Raw genomic sequence first — 21,132 nt, 5'->3', positions numbered from 1 at the left:
GAGGACATTGATTCGCTGTGGCGACCTCTGAAGGGAAAAGCCGAAAGGAAAAGAAGAAGAGACAATCTGAACATTTCAGACACATACAGGACATACTTAAAATAATTGTTACATTAAATCAACATTTGGATTTTTATGGTCAAGTGGCAGACGCTAGAGACAACAAAGATATCGACCAGCAGGGTAGGGACGGGGTACAAAAAATCTCTGCTGACAGACATTAACTCTGATTCAACCCACAAAAAAGAAGGCAAACACTTCTGTTTGCTTTGACAACATTCTTGAAATCTGATCAGGTTTTTTCAACATCAAACAAAGCCAAGTTGCTTGCCCTTATTTTGTACCAGGAGTATCATTAATTAAAATCAAGGTAATTCCATTAAGCTTTCATTGCTGAGACTAAAGAGTGTAAAATACATTTTTCAGTGTAGAATGACAGGGAAAATAAATGGTTAGGAAGAGGTTTCCAATCAAATGTTGACCGTTACATTCGACACTCTATAGGTCAGGGGTCTCCAAGCTTCTCACAAGCACTTAAGTGCTTGTGCTATAAAATAAAAATGATTTTTGACACAGTTTGCAAGGCTTTTTTGGAGGAAAAAAAATATGGATATGGTGAGAAAGGTTGTAAAGAAATAGGTGCCATTACTGTTTATGTGTACACTAGATATGCAAAGATACACAAACCATATAAAAATAAAATCATTTTAAATTATCTTCAAAGCACTGGTGAAAAAAAGATAATTAAATTTTTAAAGCCAAAATTGTTTCACTTTCTGAAAGCAACTTGTTTTCAAAATACCTAGAAAATACAAAACATATAATTTGCTTGCTTGGTTGATTTTGGTGTGGTTAATAAATTACAGTTGATGAATTTTAATGCTGCCTTTGTGCAGGTTTAGGTATATGTAGGGCTCATACAAAAAAGGTTCGGACTGCTGTTTGTTGCGTACCTCGTTGCAAACAACTGGATGGAGTCTTTGCATGGCAGAAGTGTACAGCGATTTGTTGAAGTGGCAAACAAACAACAACTTGTGGTGGTGTAAGCGAAAAGTACATGAGATGAAAACATTTGGTCAGCGGCGTACAAAAGTCGAGACGAAATGAAAGAAACTGTTCTTCAACTGCCAACACAGTCATCTGTGTCTCCTGCACTAAAGCCGTTGAGTCAGTCCTGCAAAGATGTAACAAGAACCAGCGGAATATTTCAAGAAAACGCCACATGGGCACAACTTGTTCTAATTTTGACATGGGAGCTCACCAGTCAGGGTGAAACACTGTCTGGATGGCAGTGACAAACGAAGCCATTTCATTCATTTTGATTTCACCCTCAACACTGACCTCACTTTCTCGCAGCTCCAGGCTCTCCGATGCCTCAGAGAAGGCCATGCCAGGTAAAACGGGAGTCTGGGACAAGCGAGGCTGCGATTGGTTGTCGACGCTGTAGAGGCGAGGTCGTTTGATCTGATCGTGGCTGGAGAGTGGCGTGAAGCTATTTCTCCGGTAGAAAGCTGGTGGAACGTCTCCCCTTTCCTTGTTCTACACGCCAATTGCAGACAGAGACCACAAGACCTTCGTAACATGTTTCCACACCATGGCAAACAAGTCTGCATATTTTTTTATACATTTAGCTCGGGAAGTAACCTGTAACCCAGCAATGACAAGACAGTTGCTAAACAACCTCTCAAAGTGACAAAAAAAGAAAGGCACCTTGAGAGTTTTCTCTGCAGCTAATGCAAAAAAAGGAAGATGCCAGCAAGCTTTGTAAAGAGAGGGAATTCATGACATTGAGCTATGCAGAGAAAACATCAAGCTGCAGCTTTGGCAGGTTGTACGGTGACAATCTGCCAAAATCCCACAACCACGCAAGTTCCGACACCATCTCCCCAAGGTCTGAAACATTGTGTGCTGTGGAAGCCGGTAAAGCCGTTGTTCAGGTTGCTCCCACCCCTATCAACAAGTCTTTCTTTGTACGTGTCCCTGATATATTCATGTAGAACACTCACTTTGTCTAGGTCTCCAGCTTGAACGTCTCACTGCAAATAACACACAATTATAACCAGGAGAACAAGTATGGAGCTGTTCCTAAAAGAGGTAGTTATGTTTCAGAAAGGTAGCAGAGGGAGACCGGCGTGAGTTTGGATAATAAAAAACATACGGTATATAGTCGAGCAAAGTAAAAAAGAAATAAATTTGAGAGTTGAAACCCAACCGGCCTGACATTGTATTTCGGTGTGTGCGCTCAACATCGCCTGACATGGTTTTGCTTCTTTCGAGAGGCTCATCTTAAATCATCATTAACTCATTCACTGCCAGACGTGTAAAAATGTGTCCACTCCAGTGCCAGGGTTTTTGTCATTGTCACTCGAATTCCAGAACCCACAGAATATTGAGTTTTAGGACTACATAAACATTCAATGACGCGCAAGAAACCTTAGACTCTCTTATTTCATCATAAAAAAGCGAGTTAACTCCTAAATTATATGGGTCTGTAGAAAATATGAGCTTGAAATGAGGGTGGCTGTCCAAAATACATACATACTGATTTATATAGCGCATTTTAACAACAGCTGAAGCTGTAACTAAGCGCTAACATGGAAAAAGGGAAATTCTTCCCCCTTGTGGAATGTAAAAAACATTGCCAGAGGCCATGGCCATCGCTTTATTAGCACCCAAAAAAGAAAAAACTAAAAATTCGGGAATGGCGCTCTACGTCATATTTTCAATTCCCGAATAAATTCGTGAATGGCAGTGAATAAGTTAAGGAACATAATCTTATTTTCTGGGCCAGTGGCTGCATTATATCACACCAGCACGAATAGCTGTAGCTTTTTTTCACCTTTAGAACCAAGTGGAGTGATGGATCATATACTGTAGTCTGATTCTGAAGTACATGTTTGATCTTTTCAGGCGACACATACTCACAAAGAAACCTACCACCAAATTCCTAATAGGAAATAATCAAAAGCTTACTAATGGTCTGTCCCTGTGGGTGTTGACAGCCTCCACCTTGAGGTCAAAAATATCCACTTTACACCCTAGCGGCGGGGAAAAGAAAAGATGTCTCAATACCACAAATGGTTTCCATGCTTGTCAGATTCAGCTGACTCGAAAACAGCAAGGGGACTCACCATATGCCACTGGGGTTAGTTTGAGGACTGTGTGCAGGGGACACTTCAAGTATGGCAGGTCATCTGTGACAAAGAAGGACAAAGGGTCAACTTTTTGGTCGTGCAAGGTGGCAAATCACTTTCTGTGGCCTCTGTGGAATGGTCTGGTCAAACTAGGAGTGGCGTGGGTGAAAAGTAACCAAATGTCTTTTTTTGTTTTTTTGTCCTCAATACTCTGTCTGCCCAGGCCTAACGGGACCATCTGAGTCATGCAAAAATGCAGTTATTATGTCTCTTTTTATTTCAAATGCAATGATATAGCTAGATATATTTCGTTTTGTATCTCTGGTATTTTTCAACCCCAACACAGAAGAATCATGTGAACTGGAATCGCTATGTGAAAAATAATTGGGTCAATTAATTTGATTGGTTAAACAGGCATATCCCCACATTATATTCTCATGCTTTCCTACCAGCGCTCTTGTCCAGGAAGTAGGCAAGCAGGCAGCGCATGACGGCCTGATGACAGATAACCAGCACGTTGCCTTGTCGCTCCAGCTCCATGATCACCGGCTCCAGCCGCTGCACCAGGTCCTGGTAAGACTGAAGTCAAAAGAAAAAATACATATGCCGCTCGGTTAAAAGCCAGAAGTGTGCTTGATCGCACCAATCATTCACGAATCAAATGAAATGTGAAATTACTTCTCCTCCAGGATAGCGGTAGTGATATTTGTCCTGGTACCTCATGGCATACTCCTCTGGATAAGTTTCCTCAATCATTTTGTAAGTCATCTCTTCACACACTCCCTGAAACCCAAAGCAATAAAACCTGAACAAGCGATGAGGGACTCCCAGTGCAACTTTGTCTTTAGATGACATACGGCATCAATCTCGTTGAGGATCTTCCACTGCTCGTAGGGAACACCAAGCTCCTCCGCAGTTTGAATGGTGCGCCGCAGCTGACTGGTCCAAACTTTCAGGTCTGTCAGACGATGTTCGTCCACAAAACCTTTCAGTGCCACAGCAAACTGAAAACGACGTGGAGTGAGCATATAGAAAAATAACAAGATAGGCCAAAACAAATTCTCGATCCATTGAACAGTATTATAAGCGCACATTAAAAGTTGTACTGCTCAGCACCTGTTTGCCTCTGTTTGACAGCTCAGAATCTCCGCCAATGCGTCCTTGCTGATTGTGTTGGCTCTCTCCGTGTCGACATATGTAGATGGAGTGGGAGTGCACGTGGATGTTCATGAGGTAGTAGACGATTTTACTCTGAATGTAATCTTGCACCCTGTTGACCAAGAACCGACGCCCGACATTGATGACTTGGAGAAAAGACAGGCCTCTGCAAGCACAAAAGGACAACGGTGGACTCTGAGGCTCACAGAAACAAATGGTAACGGAATTTGTTTAAAAATAATCAGAACAAAAATAATAATGTATTCAAATAAGAAGAAAAATCTTGTGCTTTTGCTGGAGTACTTCCAATTGACAATGACTACAAGATACGATAAAGAGGTCTTGGAAGTGTATGAATTGCTATGAAGTATACAATCATATTGATATAAGCATACCTGTCAAGTTGTAGGTTTCGGCGTAATTTGTACAAGTGAGCACAGATTTTCAATGCATACGGCATACATTCAAAATCTGTACATTTTCCGTCCATGACGTTCTTTTTTCTTGTTTTGATGTTGTCACCGTTACGGCAACGAGACAATGTTCTGAATTGGTCTGTATCCGTTTGATTCATGAGAATCTCGCTTTGCAATTAGTGTGAAAAGCTACAAGCCTATCAATGAACAAGTTTTGCCTCTGAACAAAACCACACACCTATTGGATTCTGTGACGAAAGCGGAGATTCTGTTCTGCCAATTTGTTCCCGAACTCAACCTGCCTGCAAATGTTGCTGATCACTTCTCAGAATTAAGAAGAGAAATGTTTTCTGACTCGAAGATTGCATCAGTAAGTTAACTTTATCAATTTACCTTTTTAATTTTGTTTACCAAATTATTGTTAATTATGCACTGTAATTTTACTCAAGCTTACGTACCTGTGAACTGTGATTCTGTCTTGCGTAATTGATAAACAGTGAAAGGTGCATGCTAAGCTAGATCGACACAGTAAATGTGCATTTTCACACGTCAGAAAAATGAAGAGTATCGGAAATCAATAGGAGTCGACACACTCACAAACTTCAGGTCAAACTGAATTGAGAGCTGAAGTGCCATGAAGTGGAACCATCAAAAGAGAGGCTACATATAATTACAAGTATTCATTCTTAATTTTTATAACAATAATAATAATACATGTCATTTATAAGCGCCTTTCATGATGCAGCTGAAGAAATTGATTGATTGAACCAGGCTGTATACCAATAAATGAAAAAAAGTTCTTATCCCGTGAATGTGAAGTGTCCTTGAGTTTTGAAAGGCACTTACAAATAAAATGGATTATTATTTGTTTGTTAACGAGTCATTTTTGTTTCATATCACATGCGCAATATAAAACGTAGGATTAGTCACCATTTTGTACAGGCAGACGCTATTATTTGTAAGATTGCCAACCGCCTCGGGTTGACAGCTATGTGTAAGTGTAAATAAATTATAACCTAATACTGTACTACAGAACTTGTACAGCTCCCTCTGATGGCCAGATTGTGCAACATCCTAATGTTTGTTTTTGCTGTGTGCGTGTTGTTTTTTTAAGTCTTCTTCTTTTCCTTTCTGGCTTTTCCCTTCGAGGGGTCGCCACAGCGAATCGGTAACCTCCAAGAACTAAAAATGACATGGGTTTCACATCTATGCCGTGTAAAACAGCCTACTTGTCATGGTCATCTGGGTCCAATGGTTGGTAAGTTACTTTATAACACTCTATCCTCTTGAGAAAATCATCCATTACACTTTCTCTGTCTCTCTCTGGGTAGTCTGGACTGGACACCTTCACATCCTATAAAAAAAATGGGGGAATGGGAAGGAGGGTGGGAGAATAAATAATAAATAAATTAAAACGACATTATGATTCCAGAATGGGACTTGAAGTTTGCATTGGAGTATCAAAATGAATAGGTGGTATGCCTTTTCTGTCTTCTAAAAACATTTTAATTTTGCTTGAATTACCATAATATTTGTAGCAATGACATCCGGATCATCACATATAGATTCCACAAAAAATACCTGACAGAAGAAAAACTTATTTTGAGACAAACTATATCTGCACTGTGATCTAACTATTGTATCATCAGAGGGGTTTTGACCTTGTACGCATTATTCTTTGCAAAATTAAGGATGAGCAGCCGCCTCTCTCGGGTGGTGTTGGTCGCGTCAAATACCTGCATGACAAAACGAGACATTCAGTCCAACTGAAGAAAAACCTGACACATAGTGCTCACTTTTCTTACAGCAATCTGCCCCCCTTCCTCGTTCAGGTAGGACTTGACATCTTGTAGTGCCACCAGAGCACATTGCCTGTTCAAAACAAAGTTTTCTGAATGTTCCTGGAAAGCCCAACCAGTCTTTTTTGTTATACGTCAAAGTCATTTACGAGCTCGCTCGGCTGGTCTTACGCACTTCCTTATTTGCATGGCTTCTGCGTTGTCATGTCTGAAAAAGTCATAGGACTTGTATGACTTCACAGCTTGTCTCCTATAAACTCCAAGGTTGAATACTGGGGATAAGACATATGAGAGTGTTAGAGCGTTAAAACTGTTCTGGGCGGTGACCTTCATTTCAGCTGCGCCCTCTAAAACTGGTTCACCTGCATTCCAATAGAGTACAACGACACAGAGATGCAGTGTTGACATGGACACAATCACATACAGTTCAAGAAGTGAATGGATGAATATCTCAGAACATACCAGTAAAGTAGTTTACAATTTACAACATGGAAGTAGCAGTGTGTGAAGGATTAATAATGGAACCCGAGGAACACAATACAATAATATCCAATACAATACATAATGATTTATATCGCGCTTTAATTAACAGCTGAAGCTGCGAAGGTCTTCAGTTTAATTTGCCAAATAAATACAAGAACATACGGGAGGGTAACAGGGACAGAAATACGGTGGGAGTGGTGCAAAACAAGGGCAATTTATGGGCGATAAATTAGCGGGAGAAAACATTGCTGCAGTGAGGGACTCAGTAGGACGCATCTTTTTGGGTCACCCTCCCGAAAGAGGAGTGTGTAAAAGTGGTTAACAACTTTGTCAGACGCGATCACGTTTGCTTGCAATGAAAAGGTGGACATTTGAAACACACGGGAAAGCCATAAATTACTAAACTAAAAATTGACAGAAATAGCTGAAACTCCAGTGAATGGTCTTCCATAAACTGAATAATGTGTGGTTGTAATTTGAAATAAATAGCTTTTTAATCAAAGCCACAATTGAAATTTTCATGGGTACGCATCTTTTTGGGTCACCCTGTATGACTCAGTAGGCTTTAGATTTACTCATGACTTGGGACCTACCCTTTGTCGGCACTCCAATCCAGTTGAGATAGCGCGTCAACTTCTTGGACATGTAGGTTTTCCCCCGAGCAGGCAACCCAATCATCACAATTACAGTTGGAGAATTGGTCATGTAGGAGGCCCAGGCTGCAACAATTAACAAGCCTTAATAGATTGCAGTCAAGCGAAAGGTCCTGCTGCACTTCCTCTTTTTCACTTGGTTGTTTTAAATGTCTGCTATTCAGGTGCTACCCGTTCAATTATTTGCATGGATAGTGACAGTCAAATTAAAATTTTGGTGACATCCCGGCCATCGGTTAGGGACTCCACCATAAACTTAGGGCCCCTTTTGATCAATATATTTTTGTGAACAAAGGCATACTGAGAAAAAGAAAGACAATGCTTCAGCATAACATTCAGACAAATATTTCATTCACTCACTAGGTGATTTATTTTTAGCCAATGTCATTACTCACCACGTGCTGCTTGGGAGAACAAAACATCACATCGTAATTAAGTAAACAGTTATAAAAAAACAAGCAAGACAAGTAACTCACCAGACCAGATTTGACCTTATTTGTTAAGGCAGTCGAGATCAGCTCACTCAGAAAAAAATCATGCAATCATTTCATCTCGACAATCGCATTTTGTGTCGTTCTGAATAACACGAGTGGTATTTCACTTGGGTTATTATATAATCAGAATCATCTTTATTGCCAAGTATGTAGGACACACAAGGAATTTGTTTCCGGTAGAACACGCTGCACTAGTATCGTTGTCAAAAAAACTGCTAAGTGGCACTATACAGTTCCATTTTGGCTACTGTTGAAAGAGTTCAAATAACATTGAATAGTTAATACCTAAAGAGATCAACTGAGTCCACCTTTCCTCCCTTAAGGTACAAAAAGACAACAGACCACTTACAGCACTTTTTCTCAGTCCTTTTGGACTCCATTGACCCGTCTGCCATGTCCGCTGGTCTCTGATGCTGGGCAGCCATGGCGAGTCAGGTTGCTTTCCCTCGTCACTGTCGTGAAGTCAACATATTTCTGTGGAGGATAAGATGGATGTTCATCGCATTCAAAGATCAGAGCAGGAGGATCCCAATGTACAAGATCGTTTAGAAGCAAGTTTGTGATTGTGTAAATTTGGTGAAAATAACAATTCACAAATTGATATCCAGCTTAATATCCAGATTAATAATGGGTCAATGTATTGATCATTTAGGAGACAAGTCAACAAAACTATAAATAACAACGAAATCAATATTAAAATGTATAATAATAAAATAAAAGATTTAGAATCACCTCATAAAGAGAATACCAAATGCAGACTATGAACAATAAACAATCAACAATACAAAGTAACGGGATATAAAGTGTGGGATTTAATTGGACAAAGCACAAAAAAGGGAAATTCCGTGAAAGTTATCACGTCGAAAATACATTAGAAAAACAAGTGCAAGACGATGCACTGTCATGCCCGTCACGCTTCAAAGCTACTCGAGACTTTCGACATTACCGGAAGCAGACCTCCTCGTTTCAGGTTTAAACAATACCTTCTGATGAAAGACAAAGCGGTTGACAAAGCAGAAAGAAAGAGAATACTTTGAAGACTCACCAGGCCCACGGCAGGTGTCGATCAATGTTCGTTTTTTTTTTCTTTTCTTTGATCAGGTATTCTCATGAGTTGACGACACCTTCGTCCCCTCGGATGTTTTATGCTCCTCCTTCTGGTGTCTTGGGAGGAAGTGTAGCCTCCTCAAGTTCACCAACATATCAACGAGGAGATCCGGCAAAAGCGACAAATTAAAACAAATCAGTGCCATCGTTTAAAAAATACGGTTTGTTTCTTATCCTCCAAATTCAAGGCCCAGTAAACTCACATATTCAAATTGATTGGTGATCGAGGGCCACACATAGATTTTAATGTATGCGTCGTTACTGGTTGTTAGGCCTCCCTGTGTGGATTTTATGTTATCCCTGGACCTAGGTGGGTTTTCTCTGGGTCCTTTGATTTCCTCCGACATTCCCACATGTATGGCAGGCTGATTGAACACTAATTGACCGGAACTCGAATGGCTGCTCGTTTCTGTGGGCTCTGTGATTGGCTGGCTAGCGGTTCTAGGTGTCCTCCGGTTACTGCCCAAACAGCAATTCGTTTTTTTGGGAGAGTACAAAACAAAATAGTCAATCAAAGGATTATAGAGATTCTGCATTATAAATGAATACATTAATACATTTTGAAATCAACGTTTCGCTTTTATTGTGAAAGCGATTTGGCACTTGTTATACGGTTCATATATGTAGTTCTGTGATTATCGATGAAAAGGTTTCTTCTGCCGTCATGTGTACTTCGTTGAAGGTGTTGGACGTTTCGCTTATTATCCAAGATGCTTCGTCAGAAAAATAAAGTTTTACTGGTAGTTGGATTGGATTGGATTGGGATTGGATTTGCCTTTATTAGTCTCACAGTGGAGAAATTTACATTTCACGGCAGAAAAGTGATGAAAGGGATGAAAGTAGAAAAACAAAATACATGAGCTGCTGGAAAGGCAGCCACTCTCGCGGCGCCGTCTTGAAGTCAAAAGAACAAAAAAATACTACATAAATAATATGACAGCACAAAGACAATATGACAAAACAAAAACAAAGAGAGTCATTCATTCTTCAGGACTTGCTGTACCCTCTTTGTGATGACATGAAGCAGTTCTAGATGAAAGAGGAGAGAATCAAAGCGTCTTTCCACCAGTGGATCAGGGACATCATGGCGGCCCTATATATATCCCTACTGTCCAGACGTGGCGGTGCCGGACTCTCAGGTTGGGGGGGGGGGGGGAGCAGAGGACTACTCCTTGTGGCTCCACGGATTACCTCTATTGTCCTGCCTGAGTATGAGGTCTACGACTAGCCATTTGCACTGGTATCCCCTCATCAGCATAACTAAGTCTATGTTGCCTAAGCAGTCTGTGGTATGAACGTTCCAAATTGAACTTCACCCCACCATGGCGGTGTAGGGAAGGATTTTGCTATTTTATGAAAATAGCTTCTTTTACTCTTCTTCTTCTTTTACTTCTTTTACTTTTACTTACGTTCAAACCATCTATTTTATTTTGTTAAGATTTTAACCTCATGGTCGTCAAATGAGTGGTTGCTAGCTTTTAGGTGCATATGTACTGCCGATTGAGGCCCACTAATATTATCCCTGCGATGTACGTAGTTCTTTGATTAATTTGACGAAAGATTCAGAAGGTAAACGATGGGGGGCGCTCGGTACATAGTTATGACGCGAGGGGGCGCTTTTGTGAGAAACGAGTGTATTTCTGAATGAACTGAAGCATTTTGGCAACTTCAAAGTCAGAGGACTTCATATCCGTACTAACCTTTTTTTCAGTAGCACTCGAAGGGCATCCGACGTAAAAACTTGGCCAAAACAAACATGCGGATCAAACCTTTAAAGATGGAGGGCACTGATTTGCTGTTGCAACCCCTTGGAGGGAAAAGCCAAAGGGAAAAGAAGAAGACTCGATTTCGTAGATGAATAACATGTTTTTGACATATCTGAAATCGTCTCTCTTGCTCGCAGTGTATCAGAATGAAGTGTGCGCAACTTGGATTTGGCAACTTGCTTCAGGTATGGGCTTTGGATTGAAACATTACAAAACATACATCATATTGAGAAGTCATTATTTTCTGTTAATGAGAGATTGTTGTGCAACACAATTACCCTTTTTTTCTTTTTAACCTCGCCATCTGACCTATCGTATAAAAGTCATATCTTTAGCAGAAAATACCGAGTTGATTTATTTTTTATTAAAAAGAATCACTATTAGAAGAAATTAGAAATTTTGATTCAACGTACAGTACACCAAAGGAAAAAAGGACACTTCAAACATTTAGTGGCATTCCACTTTAATTTAACAGGTCCAGTCTATTAAAAAATGTCAGATCTGCGCTCAGAAGAAACCAGCCTCGTTGTGTCAAAGTAATACATCACTATATCAAACCGTCAGCTGTAATATACGCGCTTAAGATATTTTGTATACATATCTTATTCAACGTTTCCTCTTGTTTTGCGCCACCACCAGGGGTGAATCACAGCCAGGTCGTCAGATTTAGCGCCCGTATCTTTGTCGTTCACTCTTAGAGAAACGGCACATGGAAAAATGTGTCTTCAAAGTTGTGCCTTCACAACGTGTGCCCATTTTTTAGCCCTTGGAGACTCTGAAAGGACAGATTAGCAAATTGCTCATAGACTCTCAACCATGAAAAGGAATAAAGGGTTAGTCATGAATGTACGTTTAGAAAACACCTCAGACTGGAACTAGACGTTTCACATTTGCAAAACCCGTTTAAGGAGTACTCATTCGAGATATAAAATATTTTTATATGTATGAAAGTCATGCGTTAACATTAGTCAGGATAACATATCACAATGTGATCAGCTACTAGTGTAATTGAAAAATAAAAGACGCAGAATGATGACCAGGACATGTAGCAAAGGGATTTTTAATTATTTCTTTGGAGAATGAAATGCACGTCTACGGTGGGTGTCATACAAATTAAAAAAAAAAAATCAACAACAATGGGATGAACTGTCAACATTGACAATTCAATGTTATTTTTGCTTTGATTAAAACTGGGCAGGACATGATAATTGGAGTGTAACGCATGGACTAACCAATAGGGCGCAGTGAAGTCGGATAAGTGGCTCGACCCTTTCTTTTAGGCTCCACGTATGTACCTTTGGTGGTGCTGCAAAAAAAACTTTTGCTAAGACTTTTAAGCACAGTACTGTTAATAAGAACACCACCTAAAAAAATAAACAAATCTCAAGTGACACAGATGTTGATGACCGCTGTTGTCTTGGCACAAAAGGAAATTGCCTTGCAATACCGTATGTGATCAAAATTACAGGCCTTTTAACTTGAAGTCAGAGAATGTGTTCTACAGATGGGGAATACCAAAGTTAGTCATATTATAACACAGCTGCACATGAAAAGTGGAATCAAAAACGGATGTCTGGTTTGCATCAAAACCTATGCATGAACCAGTTGGTGGATTAGAACAATTTCATAATTGGTTCACATTAGCGATTGGTGTAAATTTCCATTTGGTTCTTCTGACTTTAAGCTTTCAACCTGAGATTTAAGTGGATAAAGACAGTTCATAAGTGAAAGAAACATTCATCCTTCATGTCAAGAAGGCCTTAGTGGGCAAATAGTAAAATGACTTAACATTGGGTGTGTCCTGCACTGCTAGCACTGATAAAATTATTTTTCATTATTGCTTTTCCATTGCCCTTCTAGTGGTACGAAAACTCCCACACACCCACGTTGTCTGGGTAAATGGGAATGACATATCAAGTGGGTGGGTGTCTTGGTCCCCTGCGTCACATGTTGCAGCTGAAGTCATCATGATTCGGTGAACCAAAGAAAAATAAAAGACAAGGAAACTTGATCAGAGGTGAAAGTGCAGTGATCAAGCTGGAATGTGCTGCAAAATGCATATGTGCAAAACATTCCTCCAAAGCTCATTGATTGAGCGGTGTTTCCCAAAATACCACCTCAAAACAAACCCAGCAGATGTAAGACTTAAAATTGATGACATTTAAAGACACAGACCATGTAGTGTGCATTTGTGGGACAAGCTAAGGGGGATGAAATAAAAAATGATTGCATCAAGTGCTAATAGAACCTGACGGGACGTGTACTTGATCTAGTCATTAAAAAAAAATAGATAAGAGGACTGACCACACAGCTCTTTCTAACAAATATTCTGGTATACAACATTTACAAAATGAACATCATAATAGTGTGTTATTTATACTATATATTTATTTATATTTATATATATGCTACTGCCTTCCTCTAGTTCTCTGCATTCCCACCCTTGTCCCATAACATTTACATGGTAAAGTGTACAGCCAAAGCACGGCAGCCATACACAAAGAGAGAACAGGAAGACTCTGTGGTCAGCGAGTACACCTGCATGTGTATCCTGAGTGTGTGTGAATGGTCACTCACGTCGTAAAACAGGCAACCCCATTGTGTCAGTCCACTCCCACGAGCTGAAAGACGGTAAACTTGGGCGATACCGAGATTGGTCGCTGTGTCCTCTTCTAAAGGTATTTGTACATCTCAGTCTTGATATACTTGGGGATAATATAATTAGCATAAAATCAATAATATCAATCGTGTATCCTGCTTGTTTGTTTTGTGTTCGGCTGACCGCAATGTTTGGAACATCCAAACCTTGGAACGATGCATCCGTTGTACGTTTGTGGATGACTCTGTTCGCTCTGATTTTGAGTCATTGAGTGAACGAAGACGCCGATGATGAGTGATGGCCTACTCAGAGGCGAGTCTGTGCCTCGGGGACATAGATTTCAATGCTTTCTGCGCTCTCTGTTGCGGAGTTCTGTCGCACAGAAGCTGCACGTTTTGCTGCCATCAAGCGTTTTCTGGCTTCCTGTCGCTGCTTATCCACAGCCGAGTCCACGCTTCTGTCCTTCCCAGCCGATAGCTTGGGTTTAGATTGCTTCTTTGGCACGGGCAATGGGAGCTGCTTGTTTTCAACCTGAGGAGAGCAAAGACCAAGGTCACCTGCGTTTTGGGAAGCGGGATGCACACAGCAATTTGTCAACAAAATTCACCTCTGATTTCTCCGGAAGTTGCCAGTTGTTAGTTCTCAATTGGTGGAGCTCATCGAATTTCATGCTGATGTCTTCTATTGAGAGCTGTAGCAGATCCCAGAACCCCGCAAGGTCCTGTGCTGTTGGGCGTGGGTCAGCATTGACGTTCTGATAGGTGATAGAAGAACAGAGTCAACGAAGATGCAGCTTTGAGACGCTCAGTGTCGTGTCCCATTTTAAGGCAGCAGAAGAAAAACTACAACTCAACATGCAAGCCAATATTAGCGCAGAAAACAGCAACCAGTAAATCAATCATGATGGATTTTATGCTTCCGGCAGAGTCTCTCACCAGGTTTTCATTACAGAGTCCCTTGAACTGTTCAAACTTCTGTGAAATGAGGAGTTGGGCGCTGCCTACGGCACTGCGGATGGTCCCCAATACTACAAACAAGACAAAGAATTCATTACTACACACAGCACGTAAAATGCCTACGGGCATCAAATGAGTGAGTGATGCATTAAGAGCAGGGAGGAAGTGGCTGTACGTCAAATATTATTCTTACTGTATGTAGTCATGAAATATTCATTTCAGCACTTAATATTTTGTGACGGCAAAGGGATCAGTTAGATCACATTTATTAACTGATTTCCACCAAATATTTGTATGGCATGGAAATTTATCAGTCAGGTCTGCGGAGAGCTGGTAAGCCTGCTAATCTGATGGCGGGTCTCAAATGAGTCAGCCCTCCACTCATTCATATTTCACCAACTGCAATAAAAGATCTGCCTAATGGCCCGAGTGCTATTCTGGGAGTTTTTCTCGCGCCTTTTTGGGGGTGATGAAACTGAGCAAACAGTGGCGACTTGAGTTCTTTTCTCAACGTGTACAATTAACTGCAGAAGAACAACCTCATCCTATCACTGACCTTCCTCTGATAACTTGTTGTCTTTGGTCTCCTGCTCCATCTGTTGACACCAGCCCTCCATGCGGCCCGTTTCAGCCTGCAACAGCTTCAGGAACCAGTTCCCATCGCGGAGACAAGCCGGCGTGCCTGTTTGTGACGAGTCTTCTTGGGCGTTGCAGTTTCCACGCGCCAGACTGGGATCCGGTGGGGGCAGTGACGAAGGATCCAAAGCCGGGTCCAGCGTCTGTGGTGGCGAGGTGGACATTCCCAGTAGAGGTGAGGTTTGTTTCAGAGACCGTGGTTCCATGGCTTTGTCCTGCGCCTTGGGTTCGTTAAAAGTTGTGGTTTGGGGGATGGTTCCGTTGGCTTTGTTGCGTTCCAAGGGTGTGTCTCCATGGGACTCCTGAGGGTCGGTCACTGTATTTTGTCTGGAGGCCATGCTGTTGTCCCGGCTAAGACTGCACAGACATGCACAAATATCAATCAGTCCCTTACAGTAACCTGGGTGGGTAAGAAAAAAAAAGACAACATTATGCCTCTAAAATGGAAACTTCATGACCACTGAGGTGATGTGCAGTGTCCTCTACTACAAAGGAACACAGAGTCATCAATTGGCACCAAAATCATAACGGAAGAGACAGGCGGAAAATTCCCATGTTCGAATTTGCTACATTTCATATATTAGAACATACTAATACAAATAGTTTGACACAGTAACACATTTTTACAATGCTATTTCCATCCATCGAGATAAATGATTTATCATACTGTGGGGGGGGGGGGGTAATATCGCCGATGGAATGATATCAGATGAACATTAAAGCCATCTGCATCCTATTGAAATACAGAACATGGGTCAAATTTAAAAAAAAGTTTAACCAGCAATTTAAGTATTTTTACATTAATTGTGATTCTGTCCTTGTTTTTTTTCTATAAAGAATCACATTCTCGCTAGGGCTGGGAAACAACTCGGTTTTGTCGACCACAAAAACGCATGTTTCAATGGTTTTTTTAATCTTTAAAAAAAGACAAAGGCATAATAGTTATTTTGAATTTAAATTGCTGTGTGTAAGTTTAAAAAATAGTCAAGGAATTCTGATCAACTATTGTCAGTCTACTTTCGGAAAAAGGGTTAGGACTTGAGTGTTTAAGACAATCCGATATAACTTTTGAGGAAACTACATTTCTTAAGGTAGTTTGACAATGCTTAATTAAACCGTTCCAAGTAATGTGAAAATATTTTTACTTTCAAAAGTCAATTCTTCAACAATATCATATCAGACTCTTTTGTGTCTTGTGATTTGATCACATTGAGTGTACACTTACGGTCTGCCGTTCTCCACTTGAACTCCAATTGACTGGAATTTAAGGGGGGCAGTCAAGGGTAAAACTTCTTCTCTTGGTTCAGGCTGAAGGCAATCCACCTAAACATTTCATACAACAACATACTTTTTGTTCGACGCATATGTAGCTACAACTCATATTTGAATTCCGCTATGCAATATTTAACTGATGTGTTGAAGATGGACATGGACAATTGTCAGAATTGAAAGGCCAACCAAATCTAACCTGAATTCCAATGGAGGATAGCTTTCGTTTGGGTGCAGTGGGAGCCTTCTCCAAAGTGAGGCCAGTATTCAGGGAGACATTTTGGGGCTGAGCCAATGTAGAAATGGTCGACGAGATTGTGGGTGGAAGGTCACGAGGAGCTGGAACAGGGGGCACAGAGGCTACAGCAGGTGCAGGTGTAGCGGCTGGCTCAGTCGTATGAGCCTGCTTCTTCTTCGTCAGATCGCTGGTGCGGATGCTACAGAGACTCTCAGACGAAGTGCTACGCCCTGATTGGCTGTTGACTTCACTCCCGTGGTCTTGTTGGTCAAGGTATGTGTCTTGGGCCGATTCTGTGCTGCTCTGAAGTGTCACAGAGATGAGAGGTTTGGGAGTGGTGCGGGGTGGGACTGGAGGTGGAGCCTTCCTACTGCTGACTGCAAACAGAAAAAGAAAGGAACATTTGCTCGGAATTGCTTTGTCCTGTTTATTGGAGTCAGTTTTAACTGCTTGATGCTGAAACAAATTAGTTTAAAATGTAATCAATGCAATAAAACACTTGGTGCAGAACAAGAAAAAAAGGGATATTCCACCATTATGACAAAAACCTTCACTTTGTCTCCATTGCTGGCTGCCTATCAAGTGCAGCAAAAAGCTTCCCCCATTTGCTTCTCAACCTGCTGCTGCAGGTTACGCTCCACTTACGTCAGTCCGACTCCGGGGATTGTCCTTTGCATGCCACTCCTGCACACTTAATTACCATCTATGCTCAAAGTTGTTTTCAAACCCAGGATGAATGCATTGTTTTTAACAGTTTTCCCCATAAATAGTGAATTTGACATTGGATTTTCAGCATGTCGATAGCTAAGAGACGTTTCGGCCCCCTTAAAAGTCAAGAATGACGCCTGTTGAAATCACTGTTACTTACCGTATTTATTAGAGTATAACGCGCGCACGTGACAAACGCGCAATTAAAAATCGGTATAAAATGTATTATTATTATTATTATTATTATTATGATCAGAGCATTGTCATCAAATGGTGAGTATAGTTTTTGCTTTTTTGAATGTTGCTGCGCCAATGACCATTTTGTGTTTGGGAGCATTTTACTGAGCGAGTTGCTTGTTCTGTAGCTACAAAGGGACATAAGTCTTCTTGTGCCGGTCCCAGGCCCAGATAAATACAGAGGGTTGTGTCAGGAAGGGTATCCGATGTAAAAGCTTGGCCAAAACAAACATGCGGCTCAAACCTTTAAAGATGGAGGGCACTGATTTGCTGTGGCGACCCCTTGTAGGGAAAAGCCGAAAGGAAAAGAAGATAACATTTTGTTTCACTTTTTCTCGGCTCAGACCAAGCATTCTAAGTGACAACACATGCGTCCATGATAAAAACAATTTACTGACAATGTAAACTTCTTCACTTTCTTTGGGTAACAGTATATACAGTAAAGTCTCGTTATATCGATATCGGTTATATCGATAGTACCGCTTATTACGATACTATTTTCATTTCCCTTGCACATTTCTAGTCTATTTATGTATGATTAGTACCGTTTATTACGATACCCGGTTATTACGATAATCCGGTTATTACGGTGCTCCTTTTCATCCCCCGCCGGCCATTTTTGTTGTTTATATCGATATATCCGTCGCGCCATTGGTCAACTTGGTCACGTGTCTTGTTACGTGAGCCGCCATCGGTCGCGCCATTGGTCGACTTGGTCACATGAGCCGCCATCGGTCGCGCTATTGGTCGACTTGGCCGTGTGACTTTGTCACGTGACAGGCCATCGGTCGCGCCATTGGTCAACTTGGTCACGTGTCTTGGTTACGTGTCACGCCATCAGTCGCGCCATTGGTCGACTTGGTCAGGTGACTTGGTTACGTGCCCAGCACCCGTGTAGCAGAGCCATTTTCATTTTCAGACGCTAGCTCGTGTGTAGCAGACGAGATTGAAGTGTTTGTGTTAAAAGGTAAAAATGGGAAGCAGAAGAAGATTGATGACTTTTTTAAATTGTATACATAATACAGTAAGATGTAAGCGTTGCAGTTTCCCTGTTGTGTTATGTACATGCCCACTGTATATGAATGCAATCGTTTTTTGCAACAATGTTTTGTCTGCTGAAGCGCGATGATTTTGAAAATTATTAACATTCCATACTGTGTATTAAAGGACAGTCGATGTCACTTTTTATTCAAATGCAAATAAAAATGACTTCACGCCAAGACGTCTTGCATTGCTTGTGAATCCAAACAATGGCTTCAGATTTGGATAATATGCTTTCTTGTTACACATCCAGTTATGAATATGTTTCAAATACACTGTAGTTCTGAAGATTAAAGCATGTTTACAATCATTAAAGAATTATATGTGCCATTTTGAGGCAACATTGGGGGAACATCTCTCACCCCAAAAAAAAAAGGGAGCTAATGGCCAGCTCCGTTTCTTATATGGCGCTTGGCTGCCCTCTTTTGGCGGCTTTTGTTTAATGCAGTTCGGCGCAGGATCGGATATATCGATAGTCCCGGTTATATCGATATTTTTTCGGACTCCCTTGAATATCGATATAACGAGACTTTACTGTATATTAAAATATGAAGAACATTAAATCTAAACTCTCGATACTGGTAATTGTGCAAAACAGCAATGCTTAACTCGCGTTTCAGTGTGGGCGAGGCGAGGAAAGGAAATGAAGCGTGGCTAAAGAAATGCTAATCAACAATACAAAATTAAAAAAAGAATGTGCGTGGTCCGGGTCTTTCCAAGAATCAAAACTGAAGGGCACCTTAACAACAGAATAGCCATGGAAATGCTGTCCCCTCCTGGAAGGGATAAAGCATTAAATATACCGGTATATGAGCTTTTTTGCTCAGGCCTCGTATATAACACGCACCCAATCTTTAAGTTCTTTTTTAGGTAGAAAATATTGTGCGTTATACTCGAATAAATACGGTAATTCAAAACACCAGTCACTTATGTATTGTCCCTCTGATTTAATTTCCTAAGTACAAAGTGCGTAACTAATAGCAACACACAGCACATTGATTAAAATGTCACTCAAGTTCCAGAACCTCAAGGAAATTGTATCTTCACCTGACAAGAACATGTTTGGAACATGGGAGGAAGCTGAGTTGCTTTGACAAAATGAGGCAATCTCGACATTGCAAAAGCTGTACACGTATTCAAGCCAATCCATAAAAAGATTCAAAAGGGCACTCAGGCATTTGTCGTTTTAAAATAAAATGGCAACTCAACACTGTAATTGGGAGGTCACTGCTCATCAGCTAATAACAGGGAGTAGTAGCAAAGTCATCACTAAATCGCAGCAGACTTGTATCAAATGAAAAATGCCTGCAGTATTGTTGCCTGCAAAATCTGATAATTAAGTGTGAACAAGAGGCATACTTGCCTACATTATGCACAAAATGTCAATCTCAGGCATAAAAAAGTTAGACATTTTTCAATATTTTATTATTATTCAATATTTTTCAGAGTGCAGTTTTATATTTGTGATATCTGTCGCTTTTAATGCAGCTATTGGGCCAACATGAACATTGAAAGAGGATAAATGATATGAATGATAGGAGGAAAGTGGCATGATAAAAACTGTGCAATACATAATATCACCAAGCTATAGCCACTATTTAAGAGTTGGTCTTTGTTGCAGTATCTAAAATGAGAGAATGGCCGTGCCGTGTAATTATTTGATGGCGTCAAATGTTTTAATCCGAACAGTAGTGGGCCACATAGCTTTGAATTTTTGGAATATGTTCAAGAAACACTTTAAATTGTGAAGTAATTTCAGAAAATCCAAATGAAATAAGTTTATGTCACAGGTCAAAGAATTAGACAAAAACATTAAATAAAGAATGAATATCTCCTTTGTATATTTATTAAAGTTATCGTTTTCCCAAAGTGAAATCCTGGCACGTGACAAACCCATAAATGTGATGTCAATTAAAGAACAACAAAGGCGCAGCTCAGTATGGAAAGTCTGCAGGCATTTTGCACAGTAACATTGGTTGACTGTCAATCATCATTCTGTAATTGCCGTTATTCTCTTGAGATTGCAGAAAAAAACATTTTTCGTTGTGATGCGCATTGCTGTGAGTCTAACTATGAATCTGGGTGGCTTGTGTTAAAAAAAAACTAACAAAACTATACTTCGAATGGATTTAGCTCCAAGTAGTACTCAAAAGATGGTTGGCCACGTTCATTCAATCTGGTGTCAATGGAAACCGCTAACAAATCAAGGAGGCTAAAATTTCCAGTGCCTTTCCACAACCATTTTCTTTTCAAAAGCGAGTGCTCTAGTTAGGGATTTGCCAGTTCTAGCCACCACTGTAATTTTCATCCACCGTCAGAAGAATGGAATGAATGTTAAATGAATGTCTTTGCAGGTGCATGGTTGGTTCGACATTTTCACGTGCACTCAAAGTACATAAAGAGCCAGCTCACAATCCCATTGTGGTAGAACCTTTCTG

At 40.6% G+C, this 21,132-nt stretch overlaps 2 protein-coding genes across 5 annotated transcripts in view; both read right to left on the bottom strand.

Moving 5' to 3' along the window:
* Positions 1-258: 258 nt before the first annotated feature.
* Positions 259-9,295, bottom strand: LOC148903042 (6-phosphofructo-2-kinase/fructose-2,6-bisphosphatase 2-like). 3 transcript variants are annotated; one of them, XM_088995313.1, is made up of 16 exons: positions 9,183-9,295; positions 8,487-8,611; positions 7,584-7,709; positions 6,683-6,779; positions 6,514-6,580; positions 6,370-6,444; positions 6,233-6,289; positions 5,938-6,062; positions 4,251-4,458; positions 3,992-4,138; positions 3,813-3,917; positions 3,584-3,713; positions 3,132-3,194; positions 2,974-3,038; positions 1,342-1,539; positions 259-1,174 (listed from the first exon to the last, which is right to left on the bottom strand). In XM_088995313.1, exons 2-16 carry the CDS (start codon positions 8,560-8,562, stop codon positions 1,169-1,171), a joined length of 1,545 nt encoding a protein of 514 aa, XP_088851439.1. In that variant the 5' UTR covers positions 8,563-8,611; positions 9,183-9,295; the 3' UTR covers positions 259-1,168. The 3 variants fall into 3 exon arrangements, with proteins under 3 accessions (XP_088851439.1, XP_088851446.1, XP_088851453.1); XM_088995327.1 differs by lacking the exon at positions 259-1,174 and adding an exon at positions 2,007-2,036 and having other exon boundaries at positions 1,399-1,539; XM_088995320.1 differs by lacking the exon at positions 6,233-6,289.
* A 2,759-nt stretch (positions 9,296-12,054) lies between these two features.
* The window catches only part of dlgap4a (DLG associated protein 4a), a 76,641-nt gene continuing 67,563 nt past the window's right edge, over positions 12,055-21,132 (bottom strand). For both annotated transcript variants that reach the window (XM_088995254.1, XM_088995248.1), the window contains 6 exons: positions 16,670-17,085; positions 16,427-16,524; positions 15,122-15,558; positions 14,545-14,636; positions 14,217-14,363; positions 12,055-14,140 (listed from right to left, as the gene is read on the bottom strand). In XM_088995254.1, the coding sequence (XP_088851380.1) occupies positions 13,916-14,140; positions 14,217-14,363; positions 14,545-14,636; positions 15,122-15,558; positions 16,427-16,524; positions 16,670-17,085 (1,415 nt within the window). In that variant the 3' untranslated portion in view covers positions 12,055-13,915. The remainder of the gene's footprint in view (positions 14,141-14,216; positions 14,364-14,544; positions 14,637-15,121; positions 15,559-16,426; positions 16,525-16,669; positions 17,086-21,132) is intronic.

This window comes from Hippocampus bargibanti, linkage group LG01 (assembly GCF_051943395.1).
Source record: "Hippocampus bargibanti isolate YZ-2025 linkage group LG01, ASM5194339v1, whole genome shotgun sequence".
NCBI classification, from domain to species: Eukaryota; Metazoa; Chordata; class Actinopteri; order Syngnathiformes; family Syngnathidae; genus Hippocampus; species Hippocampus bargibanti.
This window is presented reverse-complemented; position numbering and strand designations above follow the sequence as displayed.